Raw genomic sequence first — 26,612 nt, 5'->3', positions numbered from 1 at the left:
ATGGAGTGATGGGCACAGCACTTCAGCACAATGCACAATTAGCCATCAAGCTTGCCCTCCTTATTTTGACAACATTCCCTCATTATGAGGTGAGTATAGAATATTGTGTCTATTGTGCCTATTAGGAAGGCAAAGAACCATCATCATCTGGTAGAGTACCTAGTGTTAATGAAATCCTTACAAAAACAAGACACAGAGCACCAAAAGCAGCAGCCCAAAACTCATCAAATGATTGCTTCAATTATTAACCACTCACAGAAATAGAAATAGTGCACAGATGCATTTCAAAGGTGTTTCAATTATACAATAGTAAATGCCACAATGAACACTGAGGTATGTTATTTGTGTATTATAGATAGGATCGTTGTACAATCCACATAGGTCAATTACCCCCAACTTAGTATAGGGTTCATGCATATCATGGATAAGGAATAATATAAAAGCAGACAGCCACCAAGCTCTTATGCAGACGTGGAACTGTGATGAATGTGCTGTCTAAATGGCAAATTAATTAATTGTTTGAAAGGCTTTGTGTATTTGAAATATTAAAGTTTTCATTAAAATTTGAAAATGTGAGGTTTATATAAATTGTCTTTATCCTGTGTGATTGGTCATCAAGATATTAACATAATGCAAAAATTATTTTAAAAACACTGGATGCACTGAGTAGACAGTGTATTTAAATAATTAAGTGGCTTATCAATATTCATTGGCCACTATCTATGTAGTCTCTGAATTAAACATTTTCCAACCTTCAAAGTGGTAGTACAGTATGTGTTTTATTAACAATTGCTTTGCTTATTATTTTATTCCAAATATTTCCTTTATGGCACTCTGACCTGAAGTATACCAATGATTAGGAGGATCACCTATCTCCTTCCACCAGATGTCTGGAAAGAGAGAATTAACAAAGCCTGCAAGGAACTCTCAATCAAAGAGTAAACTATAAAAACAGTGATACTTGCTTGAAGAACTAATATGACACTCATGGCAACTGGATTTGCGTATGTCCATTTGGAACATGAGTTTGTAGAATGAAACAATAAACCCTAACTAAATAGAGCTGTTTTGAAGAACTCCTCAAACAAACATCTTAGTGAATTGCAAGAAAATAATCTTCCATTTAATTCACTCTTAGAGTGATACATGAGTTTTCGTTTATGTAATCTCATGGCATCTCCATAATAATCCTGGAGGTTAGGTAGAGATAAAGGAATGTAAGCCTTACCAGAGTAAGTAGCTAAGGTCAGACACAGTAGCGAGGCTGGGACTGTCCCCCAGATCTCCTGAAACAACATATGCACAGTGCCCTGTGCTATCCCAGACCCACTTGACGGACTGGATGAAAGATATCTCCTGTTTCCACCCCAAATAACCCAGTGCTCTTTTCTGCTTCAAGGCATTGCCAGGTAATGCAGCGGAGATTTTAATAATATACAAAATAATTGTAGATGAAACTCGAATGATAGTGAAATGTAGAGAATAAGCCCTTTAATCATAATATCTGCTGCAAATAAGAGCAATTCAGACATTTTCAATGGCAAAAATTACTGGTTTTTTACAATAACAACTTTGCATTCTTGACTTGGGAGGGTCTGCAACAAAAAGTACTAACCACGAAATAAGTTAAATTAACTATCTATGGAGGATGTAACTTGATGAAATGTTTTCTGAAGAAATGATCACATAAAGGAATACATCTCTGTCAGCCAATGCAGCCATAAATAAAAATGTTAATGAGGTAAAATTGGTCATGATGAGGCTAAAACAATATCAAGAAATTGAAAAGGTTCTTATTAGGCTTAATTCACTTTGACGTATGTTGAAAAAAAATTCTCGAATGCATCGTAGCAAATCTTATTAAACCAGGAATCTATTACTATTTTTTTTACTTCTGCGCTTTAATTTATAAATCTTTATCCTTAATTTAAAGATAACTATGAATAAAACATGAAAGTCAGTGCATTTTCTTGTTCTGCAATCACATATGTTCTATTCTACATAATATCTCATTTGCCCTCATATTTTGGTTATAGTCTAGTACATAATATTCAGGTTTGATGACCTTGGCAATAAGACTTGCCTTATAAAATGTACTCACAAATCTAAAATTGGTTAATCAGTTCAGGAAGAAAATTAAGTGAACCTAGTTTGGTACCAATGTTTAAGTTAAAGTTTCAAAATATACTTTGACTAAGTATGCTGGGGGCTCTTGGCTGGCTTAGTCAGTAGACTGTGCGACTCTTGATCTCGGGGTTGTGAGTTCGAGCCCTGCATTGGGTGTAGAGATTACTAAAATAAATAAATAAACTTTAAAAGACATTTTCCTCCTGAATGGTGAGATTTTCACCTTATACTCTTTGAGTATGACTTCACTTGTCCTCTGAAAGCTGCCTGGTCCCTGCCAAGTGTATTTTGATAACATAGTTAATAGGGCTATAATTCAGTAAAGGGCTTCTTTAGGCTCTATGAGAATTATGATCACTGTACTCAACATTTAAATCCTATACAAAGAAGTAAAGTATGGCAAGGCTGCAATTTCTCACTCCTACAAAAATTCTTTAATTTTTTTTCCTTCAAATCTATCTTGATCAGTGGGCTTTGATGAGATAAGATGAACTATAGTCTGGCTTAGTTCTACAAGCACAGAGTCTACATCCTGTCTTAACAAACAAACAAACAAAACTTACACTTCCACGCTATTAACTTTACTAATTTCAAAGCACATCATATTTCAAAACACATAGACATCAACAAATTTAAATGAAATGTTATGTGCGTGTAGATGAGACTCACCTTTAAAGAATCAAAACACGCCACCACACGGCCATTTTCCACGTGGCAGACTCTTGGCGGATGGGCAAACTTGCAATCTGCATCAGCTCGAGAGCAGGTTCCTCTCTGAAATTCTCTGCAGACTTCTAAAGTCAGCCACTTGGTGTCACGAACCAGGGTGACATTGACAGCCGTCATATTGAAAGCAAGGTTAGAATCAAGTACACCCTCTCTAGGATAGTTTCGCTGCTGTTAAATGGTTAAAAGTGAATTCAAGCTATATGTGAAGAGCTAAGGTTGCTTTCGTGAAATGCTTCTTTGTTAGCACTTAGGTTTTCGTTTCAGCCAAAATTTGGTCTGGTCAAACAGAGCCAATCACAAAGTAAAAATTGTATCAGAATAGCTAAAAATTAAATTAGAGACCAACTCCTAAGAAGGCAACCAGAAAGGTTAAGATATTGAGTGTTTAATTTGCTCCTCTGCCGAAGTTACTTCAAATAACTGGCAGGCTTTCAAAAGAATTCTGTGCTCTCCAGTTGATGTTTTCAATTATTCTTGCAAAAAGCATATGCTGCTGGTTGCCCTTCAATTTGTGGAATGGTCTCAGATCAAGGGGAGAAATGTTTTTCTCCCTATTTCTTGGATTTAATGACTAAGATTGGTAAGGATGTTACAACTGTAAAAATAAATTTTGCTGCAAAATCAGGAGGAGGGAAAAAGACTAGGAAAACTGGGAATCGAAGGGGAAAAAAGAATGGACCAGTTCCTGAGACTGAACTGCAAGCACACCAGGTTTGGGGGCTGGGGAGGGAGAGGGGTTTATAAAGAGACAGCTCTAGAGTAGAATCGAAGCAGCAGTGTTCAGAAAAGGCACTTTTCAGAAACCTGCAAGAAAAAAAATAATAAAATTAGCTATTAGAATGCAATACTTCGGTTTTAAACTTCAGATTTGGAAAAGAAGTACCATATCCTATTTAAAACAGGAAGCAGCTAGATATTGACAGTGCAACATAGTACAGTCGGCCGTTGTGAATAAAAAGAGCATTTCCCAGTGTAGAGTAAAAGGAGGCAGCCATATAGATTTACTGCTGAAATACAAGCCCAGCTGGGGTGCCTGGGAGGCTCAGTGGGTTCAGCAGTGGACTCTTGGTTTCAGCTCAGTTCATGGTCTCAGGGTCCTGGGATCGAGCCCTGCGTCCAGCCCCGCGTGGGTCTCTGCGCTCAGCGGGAAGTCTGCTCAAGGATTCTCTCTCTCTCCCTCTACCCCTCCCCATGCTGGTTCGCTCGCAAGCTCTCTCTCTCTCAAATAAATAAATAAATATTAAAAGAAAAAGAAATACAAGCCCAATTAAAAAGGAGAAACGATGGTTTCATTCTGTTTGGGGGCAGAAATTCATTTGGGGGTTCATCGCACAGAAAATGCCAGAGCTGGACAGGACAGCCCCTCAGGTTCTGGAGGCTACCAAAGACCTGTCATTAACCTGGCTTTGCTACGGTCTGATCGAAGGCTTGCTTATCTGCTCTCAAAATCCAGAACACGAATTGCTAAGAAAATTTAAGTTGCTCTTAGAGGTCCTGCTGCATGTGTATTTGAAATGTAATTGTTGATGATCACATCAAATGGTCATGACGTAACTCGCCAGACACCCACTGCAGATGAGGTAGGGGGGAGGATGTAAAATGTAAAATGGGCTTCAGATAAAGAAAAAAAAAATCCTCTGAAAAGATGCTGGGTTCTTTTTCTTTCTTTTTTTTTTTTTTTTTTTTTTAGTATTTTATTTATTTGAGAGAGACAGAGATAGTGAGAGAGCACAAGCAGGAAGGAGGGGTAGAAGCAGACTCCCTGCCGAGCAGGGAGCCTGACATGGGGCTCGATCCAGGACCCCGAGATCATGGCCTGAGCTGAAGGCAGACAACCCACTGAGCCACTCAGGTGCCCCTGGGTTTTTTTTTCTTTCTGTGTATGCCCTATTAGTTCTTAGTCTCTGTAAAGGGATACTGAAACAACTCAGGAGGAGGTTTCAGCATATACAAATAAGAGAGACAGAAAGCACTGTTCAGTCATACGTTAAATACTGGGCAGCTTTAAGGCTTGCAGTTTAACCCAGCGTCAACCAGCAACAATTTTTAGCAACTCAGCCGAGAGAATCGACAAAAGGTTAATTTATTGGCATTATGCCACGGACACGTGCTGAAATAACAGGGATTTGCTAAAATAAAAGTAAGCTCTGAGTATCAGTCAAATCAACCCATGGTCAACTTCATCAAAAAAGGAGAATTCAAGTTCTTGAAGACATTTCATTTAAATTTTTGAACGAGATCTTTAACAACCCTACAGAATCTGAATCTTCTATTTGTCTTTTCGCAGTTGAGAGGAAACTCAGTATCACCTAATTGTTTAGGTATCACCGGGAAATTAAATATCTAGAAAATTCAGGCAAGCTTATCCATCCAAGGGCAAACAAGTGTTTCTCGAAGTCATCCTTCATGGAACCCTTTTTAAAATGTATTATAGGTAGCTTTGCCTTCTTACAAAATACTGAACATCTTTTGACCTCTAATGAAAGACTTGGGGTCATAAATGTCCTAGAAAGTATTATAGTTTCCCTCCTTTGGTGGCACATTGTTAGTGGTCACTTCTACTGTCACTTGTCTTTCTGCCACAGTATCTGCCATAGTGGATTGTCCAGCTCCCTTCTGGAAAACGTAACAGCCAATCATGAATGTTGAATAAGAGTTAGTTACTCACTGAATGATGGGCCTGGGGGCAAAGTGCAAGGCTTTCTGGTTTGGGGGCCCTTTTGCAATATGTTCCATGCAGGATCATGTTCTAGAGGGTTAAGGTTGTCAGGCAAATGACCTTTAGGAAAATATTTACCATATTTAAAAAAAAAAATAGCCAGATGGGGAAATGTAAATGAAAACCACAATGCAATACTGCTTCGCCAGCATTAGGATGGCTATAGTAAAAACCAGAAAAATTGGAGAAATCGGAACCATCGTTGCTGGTGGGAATGTAAAATAGCGCAGCTGCTGTGGCAGTCACCACATGACCTTGCACTGTGCCTAGGTATATACTCCAAGCAACTGAAAGGAGGGGTTCAAAGAGCTATGTATACACTCATGTTCACTAGCCATAATAGTCAAGAGGTAGAAACGACCCAAGTGTCCACTAACAGATGAATGGGTACACAAAAGGTGATATACCTGCAAAATGGAATATGATTCCATCATTAAAAGGAACAAAGTACGGCTACGTGCTACAATGTGGATGAACCTTGAAAACATTATGCTAAGTGGAAGAAGCCAGTCACCAAGGCCACATAGTATATGGTTCCATTTATATGAAATATCCACAATAGGCAAATCCACAGAGTCAGAAAGCAAATGAGTGGTTGTAAGGACTCTGGGGAGAGGAGAAAGGGAAGTAATTGTTTCATGGGTCCAGGGTCTCCTTGGGGAGTGATGAAAATATTCTGGAGTAGATAGTGATAGTTGCACCATTTTTTAATATACTAAAACACATTCATGAAATCGTACACTTCAATGGGTGAATTGGATAGTATGTGGATTACATATATTAAAAAGAAGTCTAAAGAAACATTACACCCCCCCCAAAAAAAGCCTCACAAGTGATATAACTGGCTACCCCAAGCTTTCTTTTTTAGATTCTCCCTAGACACAAATTCTACATAGTGTTCCTAAGTGGAATTTCAAGAGCAAATTAGTTTCCATACTGTAGTTGACTTAGTGTAGTATGGAAAATACCCTAAAAGAGAACATTCTGCAGGTTTGTAAGTTTATATTTAAAAATATATTCATATTTAGTCCTACAACTAAATTACATAGGCTGTCTGAACACATGTGAATACTGGGCAGCTTGCAATTTAACCCAGCAACAATTTTTAGCGACTCGGCCGAGGGAATAGATAAAAGTTTAATTTATTGGCATTCTGCCACAGACACGTACTGAAATAACGGATTTGCTAAATAAAAGTAAGCTCTGAGTATCAGATATTGAGTTTCATCTCAACTGCAAAAACACAAATAGAAGATTCATGTGAATGAAAAATAACCAAAAAGGAATATATATATATATATATATATATATATATATATATATATATTTATGAATGATTTGCTCAGAACATAAACAGTGAGGGTCTGAGGGTCTGGAGAAAGATTTTTCTACAGAGGTCCATCAAGTATAGAAACAGACAATAAATAATACATTTGAATTTTGAACTTTTGGAAAAGAAACATGCAAACAGGTGCTGGACTCTGGCCATGCATTTTATGTAAGATGGGGCAATGGGAGAAAGAATTTTCTTTTTTGAAATTGTCCTGCAACCTCTGATGGGACCCTGGCCAATTCTCAAAAACAGTCCTAGCCAGCACATGTCTTCCTGCAGACTTGGAACAGTTTTTGGAGCTGGCTCAGAAGCAGCGAGGTGCAGCGGCTAAAGGGAGCTGGTGTGCCGAGGGAGAGCTGGTGTGCCGAGGGAGAGCAGTCCTCTCAAGTTGCTCTGCTCGTCTGGCTGTGTATACAAGACAGGGAGCGCGCCATTTTCCCCTGCATTTTAAAGAAGATCAACTTTGGGAGACAATACGGCTTTATCTTCACTACCTTAAGCTCAAGTAACAGGAATACAATTTTGCTTTTTATGATTTATCGTCCTCTAATGTAGAGCATGAAGAGCTACCATTTCTTAGTACATTTGTACTTGCATAGTATTCGCTAGTTCAGGAGTGCTTTTATTTCCTTGATCTTTGGAGCTCTAAAGAACACTCAAAAGCCTGGGTGATCGCCCAAAAATGCCAATGAAGAAATGAAGCCCAAAGAGGTTAAGTAATTTATCTAGAATTACAAAGCCTTAAGTGGTGGAGCCATGACTTGAGGCAAGATCTCCTGCTTCGAAATCTCATGCTTAGATCCTGGAAGAGAAATGTCATAGAGATCATTTCTTATCTCTTATCTCTCTGGGAACCTTACACACGGAAAGCCAGTCATTTTTGCGCAGTACTTATGATTCCTTCTCAAAATTACATTCACGTCTGTTGTATCAACATCTTCATTTCCCCAAGTTGAGCTGCACCAACATTTAGCCAGCACCTACTATGAGCCAGGCACTGTTCTAGATGTTGAACAAGATAAGGTCCCTGCTGTCATGAAACTTCCTATGCTCATTTAACTAGAGAAGAAACCTAAGGCACCAGGAAGTGAAATGATTGTGAGAGTTTACGAAGGGCTGGAGGCAGACGCTAGGTCTTCCGAATTCTGCATAGGCTAATTCACCATGAATGGGACACCAAGCCCCATGACTTGAGAACACTCTTAAGCACACACTCAAATACTACTGCATCAAAATGCAACCCCAAAAAGACCTCAAAATTACACCAATTCGTACTGCTCCCTGGATTCCTCTTGGCGGGGGGGGGGGGGGTACTACTGTCCCATTTTACAGATGGGGGAAAGAGAGGTAGAGGAAGATTAATTCATTTAACTTATACAACTTCGTGTAGCTCGTAGATGATCAAACCATGGTTCAAACCCAGGCAGCCTGAGTCCAGAGTCCCCTCTTAACCATATCACGATACTGCGTCTGTCTTAGGGTACATAGCGCATTTGTAAACATTCTTCCTCATTACAGACCCTTAACTTTTCTCCCTTACTAGACTGTACCGTCCTTGAAGGTAGAGATCACGTCTTACTTAGTTTTGCTGGCTCGATCTCGTGGGAAGTTAGAGCCATGCAGCATTCCCCAGGATTCCTATTTTGAGAGGTCAAAGAGTAAAAGGGAATTTAATATTAACCCTTCTGTTTACCTTGCTGGCAAGTTTTGTCAGTTGAACACCCTCTAGGCTGGCTGAACTTTGGCCACCTCTGTCAGTTTCAAATCAATTGGCCCTATAAAGTTGAGTATTTTCTCGCAATTCTGGCTTTCAAATTGGACTGTTAATACCTGGGATTCTTGATATATGGAGCATTCAGCTGTCATCAGGAATGGTCTATTCCTGCTCATTTGGTTGCAGTGAGATCTCATCCTGGGTTTAAAGTAAAAATACGGGACACCCAAATGATTTCTGTCTATATCTTCAAAGAGTAGGTTAATCTTTGGAATGTTTTTGCCCAATAATCAGTGTGATGAAACTGAGCTGGGAGTGGGGGTGGTGATTTCCCTTGGAGCCATAGGAAGAAACACTGCCTACATATTCTTCCTGGAAAATAACAGTTCGTTTTGACTGTTCGCTAATGCTCATCTATAAGAATTCTCGAGAAGACATAAAGCAAGTACAAACGTTTTTACTTTGAAATTATATACACACGAGATTCATTATCAAGTGCTTCCTTTGAAAGAGCAGATAGCTTTTTAAAGGATTCATACCTTTTCTCATGGAAGTTTCCTTGATGGTAAAACAAAAGGAATAAATACTCTGTACTGATCTCATGGAAATAGTAACTTGTTCCAAAGCTGTTTGCAAGGCCCTTTTTCCTCCACTTTCCGTGCCTCGTCCTCTCTTTTACCTCCCGTGCACAAGCCAGCACATAACATGGAAACATTGCCAACACCTCTGTCCCGAAGATCACACAGAGACTATTTGGCACCTAAAGCACTATCTGAAGAGGCATTTCTTCCAATGCATTTATCAAGCTCCTGGATAAACAATGAAAACAATGTTTTGCTTTCCTTCCATTTTAAGCTTCCCTTACATCTGTATTAGCTCGCAATTTCTTGTGACCATTTATTTTGAGTTGGCAAGCTGACAAGGTTGAAAAGCTTTCAAGTTTTCGAGTTTGCTTCAAGTTCTATTTCCCTCACGTGTTTTGGTTCGCAGTCTACCAATACACGCCCTTTAAGGCACCGGAGAAATGCTGAGCAGCACGGATAGACTTCATAGGAGTCCTAGGGAAAATGGGTTTTCCTGTCCCAAAGAAAAGGCTGTACAAATAAGGCTATTTTGCCTATGTGCAGAACATTTTCATTAAGTTTTTTTTTTTTTTTTTTAGAGCTTCATTGCATTTTTTCCCCACACTACTCCTAGGGTAATACATTTAATATACCTTCTACAAAAAACAGGTAAGCCAAGTTATTCCATTTCATAAGGCAATTAAGAGAACCCCCCACACCTCAGTTTATACATTGGGTCACAGGAAAAAAAGTGCCACAGTGTCTCTTTTGACCATAACTTTAGCAACATATGTGACTGGCTACGTCTGTTGAAGTTGATTTTTTTTTTTTTTTATAAAAGGTATGGCTCTTTTCAATAATATACTAAATTATTAGAACTTGCTAATAAATGCCATTTAAAGAGTTTAAACAAATCCAATTTAATATAAATACACCTTAAAACCTGGATTCTAGACGCAGTTATTATTATTTTTTTTTTTTAATTTTTTTTTTTAAGATTTTATTTATTTGTGAGAGAGACAATGAGAGACAGAGAGCATGAGAAGGAGGAGGGTCAGAGGGAGAAGCAGACTCCCTGCTAGCAGGGAGCCTGATGTGGGACTCGATCCCGTGACTCCAGGATCATGACCTGAGCCGAAGGCAGTTGCTTAACCAACTGAGCCACCCAGGCGCCCTAGACGCAGTTATTATTAAACAACACTGGTTAATTACTTCCTTATGTTCATGGGACATAAGTCCAGTGCCATTAAAAGCTCTTCATTCATGAACTGGATTTGAACTTGAAGTCAATGGGAATGTAACATATTTGGCAATTCAAGTTATAATGCTCAAGCACTTGAGATGAATGAAATACAAAATGAGTCATAAGACTGATGGCATTTAATTACATGCAGGGTGATTTTGCTGAAAATTCATTTGACACATATTTATCAGGCATCTAATATGACCCAGGCACCGCCCTAGATGTTGGCTGGCCATGGATGGGGAAGGCGAGGGGCAAAAAATAAACAAAAACCCCATATCTGTTGTTCACTTTATCCATTTAACAAATATTTTTCATCATGCCCTAAAATTCAAGCAAATGAGGCCTTTAAAAATGTTCATGTGTGAGAATATCAATCAACCAACAAACATTTATTGTACACCAACTGTATGCACAGACTTGTGTCCCAAGCTTCTGGGGAATCCGAAGAGGTGAAAGACACTGCCTCTGCACTGAGGAAGCCTCTTGAGTTGGGGAGGCAAGAACAACATAATGTGAAAGAAAAGCCAACAATGTAGACACTTAAGAGTAAACTTCAGGAGCTACCCTACGACCCAGCAATTGCACTACTGGGTATTTACCCCAAAGATACAAATGTAGTGATCCGAAGGGGCACCTGCACCCCAGTGTTTATAGCAGCAATGTCCACAATAGCCAAACTATGGAAAGAGCCTAGATGCCCATCAACAGATGAATGGATAAAGAAGATATGGTACATATATACAATGCAATATTATGCAGCCATCATAAAAAATGAAATCCTGCCATTTGCAACGACATGGATGGAACTAGAGGGTATTATGTTGAGCAAAATAAGTCAATCAGAGAAAGACAAGTATCATATGATCTCACTGATATGAGGAATTTGAGAAACAAGACAGAGGATCATAGGCGAAGGAAAGGAAAAATGAAACAAGACAAAACCAGAGAGGGAGACAAACCATAAGAGACTCTTAATCTCAGGAAACAAACTGAGGGTTGCTGGAGTGGAGGTGGGTGGGAGGGATGGGGTGGCTTGGTGATGGACATTGGGGTGGGTATGTGCTATGGTGAGTGCTGTGAATTGTGTAAGATTGACGAATCACAGACCTGTACCTCTGAAACAAATAATACAGTATATGTTAATAAAAAGAAAAAGAAAAAAAAAGAGTAAACTTCAGGACCATGAACGACAAATGCAGGGAGAATTCTAAGGGGAGAATGTCACTCAGGCCTGGAGTTGTCACCAGAGCTTTCAAAGAGGAGCAAGTAGAGCAGGCCCTTAAAAAATGAATGAAGAGGGGCACCTGGGTGGCTCAGACGGTTAAGCATCTGCCTTCGGCTCAGGTCATGATCCCGGGGTTCTGGGATCGAGCCCCATGTCAGACTCCCTGCTCGGCGAAGAGCCTGCTTCTCCCTCTCCCTCTGCCACTCTCCCTGCTTGTGCTCTCTCACTCTGTCAAATAAATAAATAAAATCTTAAAAAATAGAAGATTTTTTGAAGAAACAGAAACAGAAACTGGGTGAATGAAGGCAAGAAAAGAGAACACTAGTTGCCAGGTTTCCATAGGATGGTGAGCAGGCATGGGCTGGCTAGGATGGCCAGCTGACACCACGGAAGGCAAATAATGTATGGGTAGTTTCCGAAGGACCCGGAAAGCGACCCGAGGAATATATATTTGTTATGGAAAAAGAAGCCTCGCTCAAAGATTTTAAGCCGAGTAGAAACTTCATGGCCATAAACATGCTGTGGTCACAATGATCTGCCCTTTTAAAATGGTTTTCTTTAAGGAGCCTACAACACACAGTCAGAGCCAAGTTTATGCATCCAACATACTCCGGAAGGACAAAAGATGAAAGGGAGGTACAGGAAGGTCAGAGTGCTCACAGGCTGCATTAGGCCAGGCCAGGCAGTGATTCAAGTCAGGCCTGCATGAAAAATCGGTAGAGAAACGAAATGAAAAGTGCAGCTTCTTGTTTGCATTTTGCCAACTCCCCATTTGTCAGTGACCCCAGTCATTAAGGACAAATAACTGTATTCCTATTTTCCAAATTGACTCAAATACTTGTCAATCTTAATCTCTATGACGGAAATTCCTTTTAAAACTGTAGTTGAAAGCTCCACGAGGATTTTTTTTTTTTCAGTTATATTTTGTCACACAATGAGCTCAGGCAGGGAGTTAAGTTTAAATAGTCACTTTTTGGCCCCTACTGCATCCTGTAAATTCCTGCTACAGGACTTTAACCAGCACCCCAGTGGTTTGAAAGTGCTCGTGCTCCTCCCAAAGCACACACTGAGTTGAATTCAATTGAATTTTCGGGGCCAATTTACTCACTGATAAGATTTGGTTGAACATTCACTGTTCATCAATAAACACACACACACACACACACACACACACAGCAAAACAATGATCAAAAGTTATCACTAAATGTTTATTTATCCTTTAATACTTATAAACAGCCAAGTAACTGTCTAGTCAAGCTTATGAGTCACATAAAGATGACTATTTGTCAGAGAAGTAAACTTAAGTCGCATCAAAGCGATTTAATGGTGTAAAGGAATTCATCGCTGTATCTAGGTATTATAGCCAATAAATCAAGGTTCTCAGTCTCAATACAAAACCTCTGCTCCTTATTAGAAGTGCTTACAAAACTAGTGAAAGGACAGAGGACAGAGCTTTGTGGCTGAAAATGTTGGGAGAGGACCAAATGCACCCTGATTTCAAGGACCCAGTAGTTTAACACATCAATGCCAAAACTTCTAGTAGACTTGAAGGGAGGTTTCTGGGAAAGTGAGTTTTCTAGGCACGCGTATGCAAGTGTTCTACCCTTTGTGTCTGAAGTTACTCCTGCTAGGGGCATTATGTTTCTCATTCATATCATACACCTGACTGAAATATATCTCTATAAACCAATCGCCTAGAGTTGATTGGGAAGTGGGCTGCTTTAGTAAAGGGTTAGCAGTGAAGAGTTGGGAGCACAGGACAAGAATCTTAAGTTCAACTTCTCCCAGTCTCCTCACGGGCCTGAGAGTATCCTTCCTTAAAGGCCTCTAAAATAGGAATTCCAGGAGTGCCTGGCTGGCTCAGTCGGTGGAAGGTGTGACTCTTGGTCTTGGGGTTGTGAGTTCAAGCCCCACATTGGGTGTAGAGATTACTTAAAAATAAAATCTTTAAAATAAATAAATTAATTAATTAATTAAGAATTCCATTTTTCTCTCGATATTTCAGAGAGATTTCTGCTGGATTAGGAGTCAGGGGCCTTTCTTTACAGAAAAATTTAGAGGAAAGGTAAACTAGGATGGTTTTTTAACAACTTTTCATTGCATTTTGGACAAGTAGTCAATGTCTTTGCTAACACTAAAGAAAGATGTGTAACTATCTCTCAAGGTCAGCTTCAACAGGTAGAGGGGATGTGGAGAGAAGCTTGGTTTAATTTTACCATGAGAATGGAAAGCACCACCTTACCCCGGAAATGTAATACTCATCTTCGATAAGAACAATTCTGTGGAATCTATCAATTGCAATTCCAGTTCGCCTCAAAAAATGGGGAAATAACTTATGTGCCTCCTCCTATAAGGTGTGTAATTTAAATCCAGATTTCGGGTTTTAAAAAGAAGGGTGTGGAAAATCAAGTTCACATCAAAATGACAATACTCCAAATAACCCTAAATGAGCTCACAACAGTTAGCAAAGCCAGTGAGGAACAAAGTAACCTATTGATTACTTCGACCTGGAACAGAGGCCCAGAAAGGTTCATCTACTTGGATAAAACACCTGAAATTGTTAGTGTACACATGAAGAGCTTGTGATCCAATTTCATCACATCTTACATCTTGGCGATCCATGATCAGAATGGGCAGGCAGGGTTCCCAGAAGTTTAACTCCACCATCCTGATTCATTTAGTTTCTTTCCCTGACAACTCATAACCACAGTGTTGGACTTGGATTTGTGGTTATGGAGGCATTTCACACTACCGAAAACCAGAAGGGTACTCTCTGTAGCTTTTAATCCCTGGGGAAAGGTAGGCCCCTGCCTCTGAGATTATAAAGATTTATTGACCCCTGTGAGTCTGTGTCTCCCATTAATTTCAATGCAACTGCTTTGCCATCCTCTTGTCAGAGAATACCACCTTCTTTACACACATGATTTTGTCTCAACTGCCTCTCTACTATAGGTTCCCAAACTGTGGACTCCGCTTTTCTACCACGCTCTATCTGATCCTCTCTAATTCTGAATATGTTTCAAAATCAGACCCTGCTTACCTGCCTCTAACCATCTAACCCTCCTGGCCACCGTCTGCTGCTGGCCAAAACATAGGATCTTGCCTATTTCTCCTTTAACCAAATATTTGGTTTGGGCTTCGCGTTTCCTGTTTCTGCCTACAAGAGCCCATTTCTCCTGCTCTCCTCTGGTCAGGATAAACATACATACAAAATATTCTATAAAAATATTCTCTGCATCAATTTCTCATCAATTGGGACACTGGGGAATTTTATTGAGTAAAAATTCCAAGAATGAGTTTAGGGTTCACAAAAAAACCACTAAAAACACAATGAGGAAGAAAAATTTGCTTTGCTGAGTACATTTTATGATGCATTCTAAAGCAGTATCCTGGTTATTAAACTATTGATATTCCTTGATGTTAATAATCATTAACATTTATGGAGCTCTTATTCTGTGCCAGACACAGTGTTAAGTGTTTTTTTTTTTTTTTTTTGTAAGATTTTATTTATTTATTTGACAGAGAGTGAGACAGCAAGAGAGGGAACACAAGCAGGGGGAGTGGGAGAGGGAGAAGCAGGCTTCCCATGGAGCAGGGAGCCTGATGCAGGGCTCGATCCCAGGACCCTGGGATCATGACCTGAGCTGAAGGCAGATGCTTAACGACTGAGCCACCCCGGTACCCCTGTGTTAAGGGTTTTATATTCATTATCTCATTCAACCATTCTAATGCCGTGTGAAATAGACAATACAAAGGAGCAACGTTAAGGTCTAATTTCAAAACAAAATCTGTCACAAATCTCAAGTCTCCACTTGTCACCAAATAGTGATATTGAGTTTTTCCATATTCAAAATTCTCAGATGTCATAATAATAGAGTCCTGGACACTAATTAAAAAATCTCCTGTTTCTCAATTTTCTTCCCAGCTTCCTGTAATTATAATACAAAAGCTCATTACTGCCTATCCATGGAAACCAGAGGATCCTGAATTGCTTATAATTTTTTGAATATATCTTCTCATGCATGTCTGGCAAGTAAGTTAGAAAATGCTTGATATGTTAGGTTTAAAATCACCCATTCAAGAAAACATGTGGCTCAGAGATCTGGCATCCGGCTGGCAGAAAGGAGGCATAAAAGCCTTTGGGCATACTAAATCCTTTCCCCGATAATAAAAATTCTGTACAAAAAAAAAAAAAGTTATCCAAATCAAAGTAAAAACTTTGAAGCAAGATTTAGAAATTCTGAAACAACTGTGAAGCTATCATACTACAACAAGTTAGTGAGCACCTTCAAAAACTCTTCTCTCTGTTGCTCCTTTGTAAGCTTGCTCTATCAAAATTGGGGGCATGCCAATCATAAAGAGAAGGAAAAGTAAGACAGAGATCCTTACATGAGGGCTTCGGGATGAGATCTGAGGAAGGGCCCGAAAAGAAAGCAGGGATTTGAAAACAAAACTCCAGGAAAATGCTGAAGTCAAACCAGCAAGGAAGTCTGCACATTGAGGTAAGCACCAACACACATGGGAAGTAATAAGATACCTATAGAGTACCAATCATTTAAAAAAAAAAAAAAAACAACTCAGCTTAAATGGCCAAGCAAAAGAGGAAAAGGAGAAATGGCCCCAACATTGAGTTAAAGAGAACACTTACATTTATACTAAGGTGAACAGAATGTCCATCAAAGTTGGTGACATTCTATACTATAGTTACCATGTTGTGTTCATCAATTTGAAATCATGTGAGTACACCTTATAGGGATGGGGCAGAAACTACAGTTAGCATTATACACTTGATATTAGCCAAAAGGCCGAGAAGTGATCTAAAGTTAGCATTATAACATCTATATCACCGAGTACTGAATGACTGAAATGATTACATTTGACCGCCATATAACTTACTATATCAATGAAGGAGACCAAAATGCCTTGATTCTATTTAAAATAATAGTATAACCCCACAAAAGATCATAAAGGTGCTCAGCATAAGAGAAACTCCTTCAATTCACACTAACATAAAATGGAGCTGATGTTCCCAGGGTCCGAATATGGACAGCATTATCAATCACATGTAATACCAAACACTGTTCCACCAAAAACATTCAAGCCTCAGGCACCAAAGCAGCTTTCACATTAGTAATCACTGAAACAACACAACTTGGGTTATCGGGCTTGTCAAAAGTCAGACAAAACTCTTTTATGGACCGATAAAGATTTTGAGCATTCTAGAATTACAAGTAATCCTGAAAGATCAATCTAGCTCATTACCTTCAGGCAAGTAAATGAAAGACTTTAACCCACTCAGGGTAAATGGTTCATATCCAATTACAGAATGCATATCAATAGTAGTTCTCTATAATTTCTCTTTCATAAATATATTCCCTGGGTAAACATTTATTAAGGACTAACTTGGGGCCACATACCTAGATGTCAAGGGCATAAACATGGACAAGCCAACAGCCCCTCATGTTACATTTTCTTTTCTTTTTTTTTTTTAAAGATTTTATTTATTTATTTGACAGAGAGAGACACAGTGAGAGAGGGAACACAAGCAGGGGGAGTGGGAGAGGGAGAAGCAGACTCCCCGCCAAGCAGGGAGCCCGATGTGGGGCTCGATCCCAGGACTCTGGGATCATGACCTGAGCCGAAGGCAGACGCTTAACGACTGAGCCACCCAGGCGCCCTACATTTTATTTTCAAAATCTCAAACAAATTCCCCAAAGATAATTTTAGTGGATGACATAATTTTAGGAAACCAGATGTTATATACCTTTCATTTTTGAAAAACTTATGTTTAGGCCCACAAGGGTTTCTGATGAATAAGCCAAACCACAATATCATTAGGAACTCATCCATTCCTTGACCGTGATCCTCAAGTATCTTCCCACTGTCTCTATTATCTCTTAAGCTGCAATTCTGTGTCTCCCCCAAAATATCCATGTGACTTTTCCATACTTCAGTTGTGCCTCTTTCTCAAGGAAGGCTTCCTAAGCCTTCATTGCTGGAATATTCTACCCCTATACCTCCTTTTCCTCACTCTCAATCACTCTTGCACAGACTACAGACTACAATATGGCTTCCATCTCCAGCATTCTATTAAAACCATCCTAGATTCAATGACTTCATTCAAGAACAACACTAATTTGAATTAAACATCGCTAGAACCGTAGGTATATTTACTATTAACTCCCCTAGTACAATACCTGACACAACTAGGTTCTCAATAAATACGAGCGGAGTTGAATATTACATAAATAACAAAGGGGGCAGTATGCATGACATGGTAGTTACCCATTAAAGACCTTGAACCGTCAGTCGTGTACAGGTAAGAGTCCGCATATTTACAAAAACTGAGTTTTGCTTTGTTTGCTCTACAAATATGTATTAAGTACTATGTAAAAGGCATTGGACCTGGTTCCTATTCTCACGGACTTGAATCATCTAGCAAATATAACTGCAATGCCACACACATACAGGTGTTTTTAAAAGATACATAATTTGTATAGATTTATGGAAAGTGCCTCCCTTAGAAAGGGAGAAATCCCATTCTTCTAAAGCCAGCTTCTCAACCCCACCAAGGAAAAGGGATCATGGGGCTCTCAGGGCAGTGCTCAAACAGAACTCTCCACCCTGAGCCCGCTGGATCATGGCTGTGCAGCTATTTCTGTGAACTGCTTCAGGGCAGGACCTAGGCTGGTGCCTGACACTTAGTGGGCGCTCAGCCCATTTGTTTTCATTGCACATACGAGGACACTAAGGCCCAAAGACCTGCATTTGAACCTCAGTCAAGATACTTAGCCTCAGCCTCTTGGTTTCCCGACAAGATTAAATCATATGGCAGATGGGAACTCCCCTGGTGTAAGGGAGGCAGATGATAAGCCCAGGTCCCAGTTAATGGCATAGTACAGTATTAGACATGGTAGGTGGGCTGCAAGGAATTTGAAGACAACGAAAAAAATACATAAGTGAGCAAATTACAGTACTTATTTGACGTTTCGGGCTTGACTTTAGCCAAAGTAAACATCTAAAGAAATCCAGTGTGGGAGAGGGCAAAGGACCTGGATGGAAAAAAAGTAAAGAGATGCCCTCGGGACAGAAAACAGAGCTGATGTAACAGCATCCTTAGAGGCTAGAGTAAAACTTGCCCAGATATTAGCAACATCAGTTAATTAAATGGGAAAAAGTTCCATATAATCCAAATAAAGGTATAGTGCTTCCAGGTGGCAAAAACAAATAGAATAGATGATTTCCAGATCTTTAACAGTACTTTTCCCAGATCTTTAAAAAGGAAAGTTAATTTGACAATAAGTAAATAAAGTGCCATGAAAAATGGGAACCTTTCAACAACTGGGTATTTACTTATGGGAACGAAAAAGAGAAATATTGAAATGTCCCTGCTTTTTTATAAACATAGGGAAAAACTGCACTGTGGTTGAATACAGGATTTTGGAGTCAGAAGGCCTTGCTCACAATCCTACCTCCTACCTAGTAGTTGGAAGATCTTGGACAAATTACCTAAACCGTGTGAATTCAGTTTCCTCACCCAGAAAAAGGTGCCAATAATAGCATCTATCTCATGGGGTTGTTTTCTAGATTGAAATGTGTTAATATTTATAAAAGACTTACAACAGCACTTGGCACAAAACAAGCAGTAATTAAGTGCTTCGGAAATAAATCACCTCATCATGGTCAATATGGGAACAGGAATTTGACAAGCCTTATCCCCTTACTTTAAAATACTTATAAAAAATCGTTTAAATGTCTTGCTATATATTTACTCTGAAGCCATCAAGTTCCTTATACAAGTACTTTTAAAAATGAGGAACTCTGGAGATGAACAAGAAAAAATAAAAGCAAGAGGTTGACTTATTTTCTCTTTCTCTAGAAGGATCTATAGGTGAAAACTATAGAGAGTCAGAGCGAGGCACAGCAGAGGGCTGGCTGACAGCTTGAGCTGGCTCACAGGATGCTGGGCTGCTTCCCCAGGTGGTGCACTCCTCTTTGCTGGGTTTCTATCACACGGCCTGGGAAACTGGGCTAGAAACATCCACATCACCATGTCAGGCTAAGATGCCCTGAGCATAACTTTTTATTACAACATCAGCGAGCAAGGGCATCACTAACTTGTGTGCTGTGTGCATAGCACTGCATTTGGTCTTCCGGCGACATGAAATGCATATAAGACAGATTCTCTTCTCTCAAGGAGTTTATACTCTAGTTGGGGAGACAATCTCGCATCCCCAAATTCTTAGAGGTAGCATGCAAGGAAGTTCTGAATCTCCCTTGCTTTATAACTACAAACTCCTAGAACTCTACAATGACAAGCTGTGCCCTCTTAGAAGACTCTCTCTTATCCAGAAGTGGTATTTCTTGTCCATCCCAGTGACTGTGTCAATTGCTAGCGGGAGAAAGAAAGACCCACTGCAGAGTTCTAGTTTCCCTTCAACGTGCATATGAAAGTGTTCTACCTACCCATGTCTTCCGAATGCAGAGCGCTACATCCATAGCAGCAGGGCAGGGACATGCAGGACACAAGAAGGAAGAGAATGAACTTATACATTTTTGTTATGTATAATGATTTGTACTTTTTATTGCTCATTGAGTTGTTCAATCATGAACCCAAGTAAGACCTCAAGCACAGATGCATTCCCCACATTTCTGCTTTAATATGAGCCTGAGCCACAGACTCAAAATGTGAGCAGTGATGGCCTCCAGGCCAATGCCCTCATTTTTCACACAAGACAACAGGACTATAAAGAATAAGGGACTCGGTCACGGTTACAAAGAGTTAGTGACACAGGCAGCACGAGAGCTCAGTTCCAATAACCAGAGTTGAATCCTTAGTTCTATACCTTGGAGAAGTTTTAAACTCAATCTCTCAATAGTGGTCCTCCTTCCTCCCTCAGTCCCTCCCTCCCTCCATTAGTGTCTGATTAATTCTTTCTCTCTCTTTCTGTACTCTCTCTTCATATTTAAACTCTTAATTTCCATGGCATAAGAATACGTATGATTATAAGAACTGAAGCCACTGTGTCTCGACTCAAAACCTATTCTATTTCTTTGAATGGGAAGCTGAAATGAATGCTTTCAAATGTTCAGGAGAAATAGAGTAATGGCCCACTATTACAAAGCAGACTATAAAACAGCCCACAAACAGCTAGGGAAGTTAACAGATAATAGATAATCTTTACTATTTGATGCAAATTAGCTTTTAAAACAATCCAAGCATCGAAGTCCAAAAGAAAGCAGGAGTTAGAATGAGTTATTGAAGCTGGCTGGGGTGGAAGAGAGACCACCACAGGATTTTTCAGAGACCAAAGGAAGATACAGCCACGTATCTATGTATGTATGTATGTTACACTGCTGGAAACCAGTGTGTCTGTGCGTGTGTATGTTTGTGTGTGCATGTGTGTCTGTTATTGGGGGAAGGGATAGAATCTTAAGACTGCTGGCTAAAAAGGAGCTAAATCTGGTGAGACATTGTACTGAACACGACAAAATTCTTTCCTATATAAAGAGTGCCAAAGAACTAATACTTCACCTGAAACCTAGAGAAATCAGACTTCAGTCATTTAGGGCAATGTTCTAGCAGCAAAGCAATTAACTGGGGCAGTAGAAGGGAAGTCTATAAGCAGAAAACCTACAGGAAGCCGTATATAGGCATATGGCCCAGAGCTGCTTAGTACAAAGTATTTTGATTAAAAGGAAAAGTTCTCCTTAAAGGAAAAACCAAAAAAAGCGCTGAGGCTATTAACAACTATTTGGTGAGAGAAAGGTGTTAATTATGCCACCTGGTGGCAGTTCCCAGAATTGCAAGCATAGTGGATTTCCCTGCCTAAGGCTATCTTTGCGAGCATAATTTAAGAAATATGTACCCCATAAAATATCTCCAAATAGCTAAAACCATGCCTTTATAATGACTGCTTTTCTCACCCTGGTGGTATTTAAAATATATACAGATTATTACAGGAGAATCAATTACATATCAATCCCTAACAATGGATAATGTTTAGAAAATGAATGGATTTCTCATTCATAATCAATCAAACATAATCTGTATAGATAGTAAATTGAGCAAAGTTTCAGCCATCACTGTACCTAAAAGAGGTTGGCTGAAATTTTTTTAAGGGATAAGAGAAGAAGAATGTGGCATGAAATAGTGAACATAACGACCGGATGCATGAGAAGACATAGTTTTCCTTCATCAGTTTTATGAAAAGATAAAGCACGTTGTTGTCCAAAATCGGTAGATCATATAAAACAGATTGAATTAATGAAAATACTGGGAGATTTTTTTTTTTTAAATCGTGGTAACTAGAAATCACTTTTGGTGGAAATCTTTTCGATACAATCCTTTTTTGTCTTACTAAACAACAAAAAATAACCCTAATTAAATCTTTATCTCATTACTAGAGATATTATAATGCCTTAAGGCCAGGATCCCTGGACATCAATTCTTATTAAGGTTAACAGAAGCTATTGGGGTTTGGCTTCAATATGAATTGACCTTAGGCTACAAAACAGGTTATTTTTTCTTATACTTAATCTCTGGTAAATTCATATTTTATTTCTCACAACGATTGAATGCAGATAAAAAAATTCTTATTGATTATGGGTTTCAGACAGTTGAGTTCCACTTAATTACTATTTCAGTGTATTTGACAAAATGTGTCAGCAATTCATAGTAAATGGAACAATATGACGCTCCAATAGAAGTCCAATATTAAATACATCTTATACTGCTAGCTAAAATCAAGAAAACCTGCTCCTTACAGTTGCAAAGGTTGGTAATATAAAGAATGGAGGAATTCTCCATTTTCACATGTAGTGGAAACTAGAAATGAGAGTTAAAACCCAAGGAAAACACTAATTCCATACCTCATTTTCTTTACCAGGTTATTCGTGTCAATAGAAAAATCAGGAAAACCATTAGTGATCCGTGGAACAGTACTGTCTCAGCTCGAGATGACATCACACAAAAAATATCCTATTGTATTTGCTATCCAAACACACTCGTTAAGCTAAGCAGAGGTAAGAAGAACCTGCTTTAAAAACCATCTGATACACCTGAAATGACATTTTCTAAAAGTAGATGGAAGCTGAAATGATACAAGAGGATTACCAAGCAAATGGAAAGGGAGTAATGAGGGAAAAAAGGGAACCAAAACAGTTTTAGTGCTGAGCACATGGCAGCTTTTCAAAAATATATGTTAGCATAAATACGAGATTCTCATATTGAGCCTATCAAAAAGCCTCCCTCAAGTAAATTAAGTGTATATATTTGCACATAGAAAACTCTACTTAGGGCACATTTTTGTAAGGTACTCTGTATTTACTTTGTCGCGATGGTGGTAACTCTTTTAAATAAATTAGAATATTCGTTGCTCATTACACTGAACGGTACAGAGCTGACGTTAACTTTTAAAGCCATGCTTCCCAGGAAAATGATGTAGCTTTTCCCGAAGCACACACAAGCAACATTCCCATTTGTATAGTTTTCTTTTCAGGAGAATACTACTTTTTTTTTTTTTTTTTTTTTTAAAGATTTTATTTATTTATTTGACAGAGAAAGACACAGCGAGAGAGGGAACACAAACAGGGGGAGTGGGAGAGGGAGAAGCAGGCTTCCCGCCGAGCAGGGAGCCTGATGTGGGACTCGATCCAGGGACTCCAGGATCATGACCTGAGCTGAAGGCAGTGGCTTAACCAACTGAGCCACCCAGGCGCCCCGAGAATACTACTTTTAACGCAGGGTAGCAGTGAACATTCGCAGCCATACGCCATTTGAAAATCCTTGCAGGATAAGTAAAGTGTGATTGTTACTTGAAAAAATTTCCACTGGCAAACTTAACTTCCAAAAACATTTTAGAGTGTTCTTCATCTTTATCCTCTTAGTCTACATTGCTATTTCTAAATAATGCAGAAGTATTTTGAAGCATGTATGATATTGATGAAAGAAAATAATTTTTCCCTCCAGATACAAATGCATATTTATGAAATAAAAAAAAGGGTGTGCATGCAAAAATTCAGTGGTGACGCCAGTTCATTTTAGGCTCTTCTTCCCCAGACTCCCTTAGACTATTATTAGGTGAGAAAATAATTCTTCAATCAGATTTCATTAAAAAAGAGAACGCAGAAGATTAATATTCTGTATTCTACACCCCCCCCAACTCTATGAGCTTGGAAGTGCTCTTACTGAAAGTAGCAACCTCTTTACAATCCTAGTTCTGATCCCAAAATAATATTCTCAACACCGTAATTTCAATGACGAATAATTCTTATTAATACTGCTGGCCCACAAAGATATTACAAAAGTCCGTAAATTCACATTGAGGTCTTACTATATTAACACCTCATTTATTGGAACTGTCAGGCAAGGAGGGGATCAATAAAAATGAGATTTCAAAAACCAAAACTTTTAAATACTAATATTTGTCTCTTTTAATCAGTCTTGGTAGGTATCTTTCTGAAATGTTTCTTCAAACTTTGTTGCCCCCTTAGAGATAGAATAGGAAAAACAAAATTATGCTTTTTTCTAATAATTTTGGGTCATGATTAGAAACACCAATCATGTCTTGAAGGATATGTTGGGCACTTGGTTACATTTTTGTTGCTGAATCACGGGGGTGTCCAGGAAGTGTGCAGTGGAAAGGGTGTTCTGGTCAGTGTTTATGTTCCAACCAATAAGGCAGTATCCCGGTAAGTATCTTAATCTACCGAGGCATACTGTTGGACTATCACACTGTTATTTTGTGCTAGGTGCTCGCTAATGCATACCACATGTTCAGATCCCTTGACATATGCACAATGTGAAGGGATATATACTGAAGTTGATCAGGGAGAGGGAGATTTAAATTTTCCAGCGAGCCAACGAGGAGGAAGCATAGTTTGGATTCCTCAGGAAAGAAGAGCCCTCCTTAAGTCTAAAATAGGACCAAAAGGCATGCCAAAGATTAGGAAATGCAAGGGAACTGGTTAGTGCTGCTTCTGTTTATTTATCTTTGTAAAAGCTCTGGAGAGTTAGTCACCGAACATATGTTGATTTCTGGGGATAATTACAGTAGGTTATAAAGGCTGTTGGTGAATTTCTAAACCCAATCTAACTGCTTACATATTTTATGTAAGGGAATTTCTGAATAAAAATTGATAACCACCGTACATATAAAAGTTAATTAACCCATTTACTTATTGCTAGTGAGGAAGCTGGCTCGGTGGGCACAGCATCCATATGGTGCCACTTAATGACAAAGATAAAATCTTCGTCTAAATATAATGATGAGGAAATTGTAGCAGCTTGGTCTGTAAAGTGGCTCTCCCCTGGCCCCTGGCTTGAGCTGCACTTAGCATAGGCTTCACTCCTCCGTGCCATTTTCAGCCTTTTTTTCCCCCTGTGCTTAATCCTGAAAATGACTGTATCATCACTGCCCTGGAAATAATAAATGTGAAACAACACAGAAAGATGAAAGGCAAACAGTAATCTCCAGTGTTAATTCATTGTTACTCTAAACGACTCTGTATTTGTCAATTTGTCTTGGCAGAATTCTGGAGCACTGCCAAAAACAGTCATCAGCAGTAGAAGACTGAAACTCAACCATTAAATTCTGGTCCCCAGACAGCATCCTGCCAAAGATGTTACCGGTTGACTAAAGAAATATGCACATAAATCACAAGGCTGGCAAACAGCATGGCATCGATGCAGTCAAGAAGTGTAAATCCAACTCTGTTGTATGCTTTATTTCTTGTAGCTTCTAAGCTACACATCGAACATTCTAAAAGCACTGATCCCTTAGCATGGAATAATGTGTGAGCTATGGAGATTTTACCAAGCTGATAGGAGGTAGTCATGTAATTTATTGTCAAACTCTATGGCCATGTAACAGGAGCAGAAAGGAATGTCAAAGTTGGCCTCTCATTTCCAAGTATAGAGAATTGCGAACTTACTTGGCTTTTGGTGTGAAAAGACTCAAAGGACTAGAGACTCCATGTAAAGAAACCTTCACATCAATCTCCAATGATTTGAATGTCATTTAAAGTGGACTATGTATGATTTATGAAAAACAGAATAAAGCGTATAATTGCAGTCAAATTGAAAATATAATAACAGCAAATGTGCACAGTGTTTACTATGTGTCTGGCACTAATCTTAGCTTTTTCACATACATTATTTATTGCTCATAACAATCCTGTGAGGTAGGTACTGTTATTGCCCCCATTTTCTTTTCTTTTTTTTTTTTAAAGATTATATTTATTTATTTTAGAGACAGAGAGAGGGAGAAAAAGCCCAAGTAGGGGGAGGAGCAGAGGGAGATGGACAAGCAGACCCCACGCTGAGTGCAGAGCCCAATGTGGGGCTCGATCTCAGGACCCTGAGATCATGACCTGAGCCAAAACCAAGAATCGGATGCTTAGTCGGACGCTTAACCGACTGAGCCACCCAAGTGCCTCTATTGTCCCCATTTTCCAGATGAGGAAACTGAGACACAGAAAGATTAAATAACTTGATCCAGGGCCACACAGTGGATGAGTAGTAAAGTAGGGATCAAATTCAAGCATGCTCCAGAATACTTGCTGTTCATCATCACTCTGTCCTGCCTCCCGTGGGCACAAAAATGCATAAACATCACTAAAGATTTATAGGTTTATTACTAGGGATTTGGGCACATAATGAATCGAAGTACTTTTTAAAAAACTGTAAAGTTTGGGGTGCCTGGCTGGCTCAGTTGGTAGAGCACGCAGCTCTTGGTCCTGAGCTCAAGCCCCATGTTGGGTGTAGAGCTTACTAAATAAATAAATGACTGTAAAGATTATTCAAAGTTCTATGAAGATATAATTTCTGGAGGTGCCAAGCATTATCGACAACAGCTCTACTTAAGTTTTATTTACAAATGAAATCTGTAATTACATGGTATTCATAGATTTGAAGTCAAGTACGCAGACATTTGAGATTAGGAAAATGCAGATT

General features: G+C 39.2%; 1 protein-coding gene across 6 annotated transcripts in view; it reads right to left on the bottom strand.

Annotated features, from left to right (window-relative positions):
- The window catches only part of MBNL3 (muscleblind like splicing regulator 3), a 108,857-nt gene that overhangs the window by 63,483 nt on the left and 18,762 nt on the right, over positions 1 to 26,612 (bottom strand). For all 6 annotated transcript variants that reach the window (XM_078065018.1, XM_078065020.1, XM_078065022.1 and 3 more), the window contains exon 2: positions 2,797 to 3,660. In XM_078065018.1, coding sequence (XP_077921144.1) covers positions 2,797 to 2,973 — 177 coding nt within the window. In that variant the 5' untranslated portion in view covers positions 2,974 to 3,660. The remainder of the gene's footprint in view (positions 1 to 2,796; positions 3,661 to 26,612) is intronic.

This window comes from Halichoerus grypus, chromosome X, assembly GCF_964656455.1.
Source record: "Halichoerus grypus chromosome X, mHalGry1.hap1.1, whole genome shotgun sequence".
Lineage (NCBI taxonomy): Eukaryota > Metazoa > Chordata > Mammalia > Carnivora > Phocidae > Halichoerus > Halichoerus grypus.
Note: the sequence above shows the minus strand (reverse complement) of the source record. Positions and strands in the feature narration are given on the sequence as shown.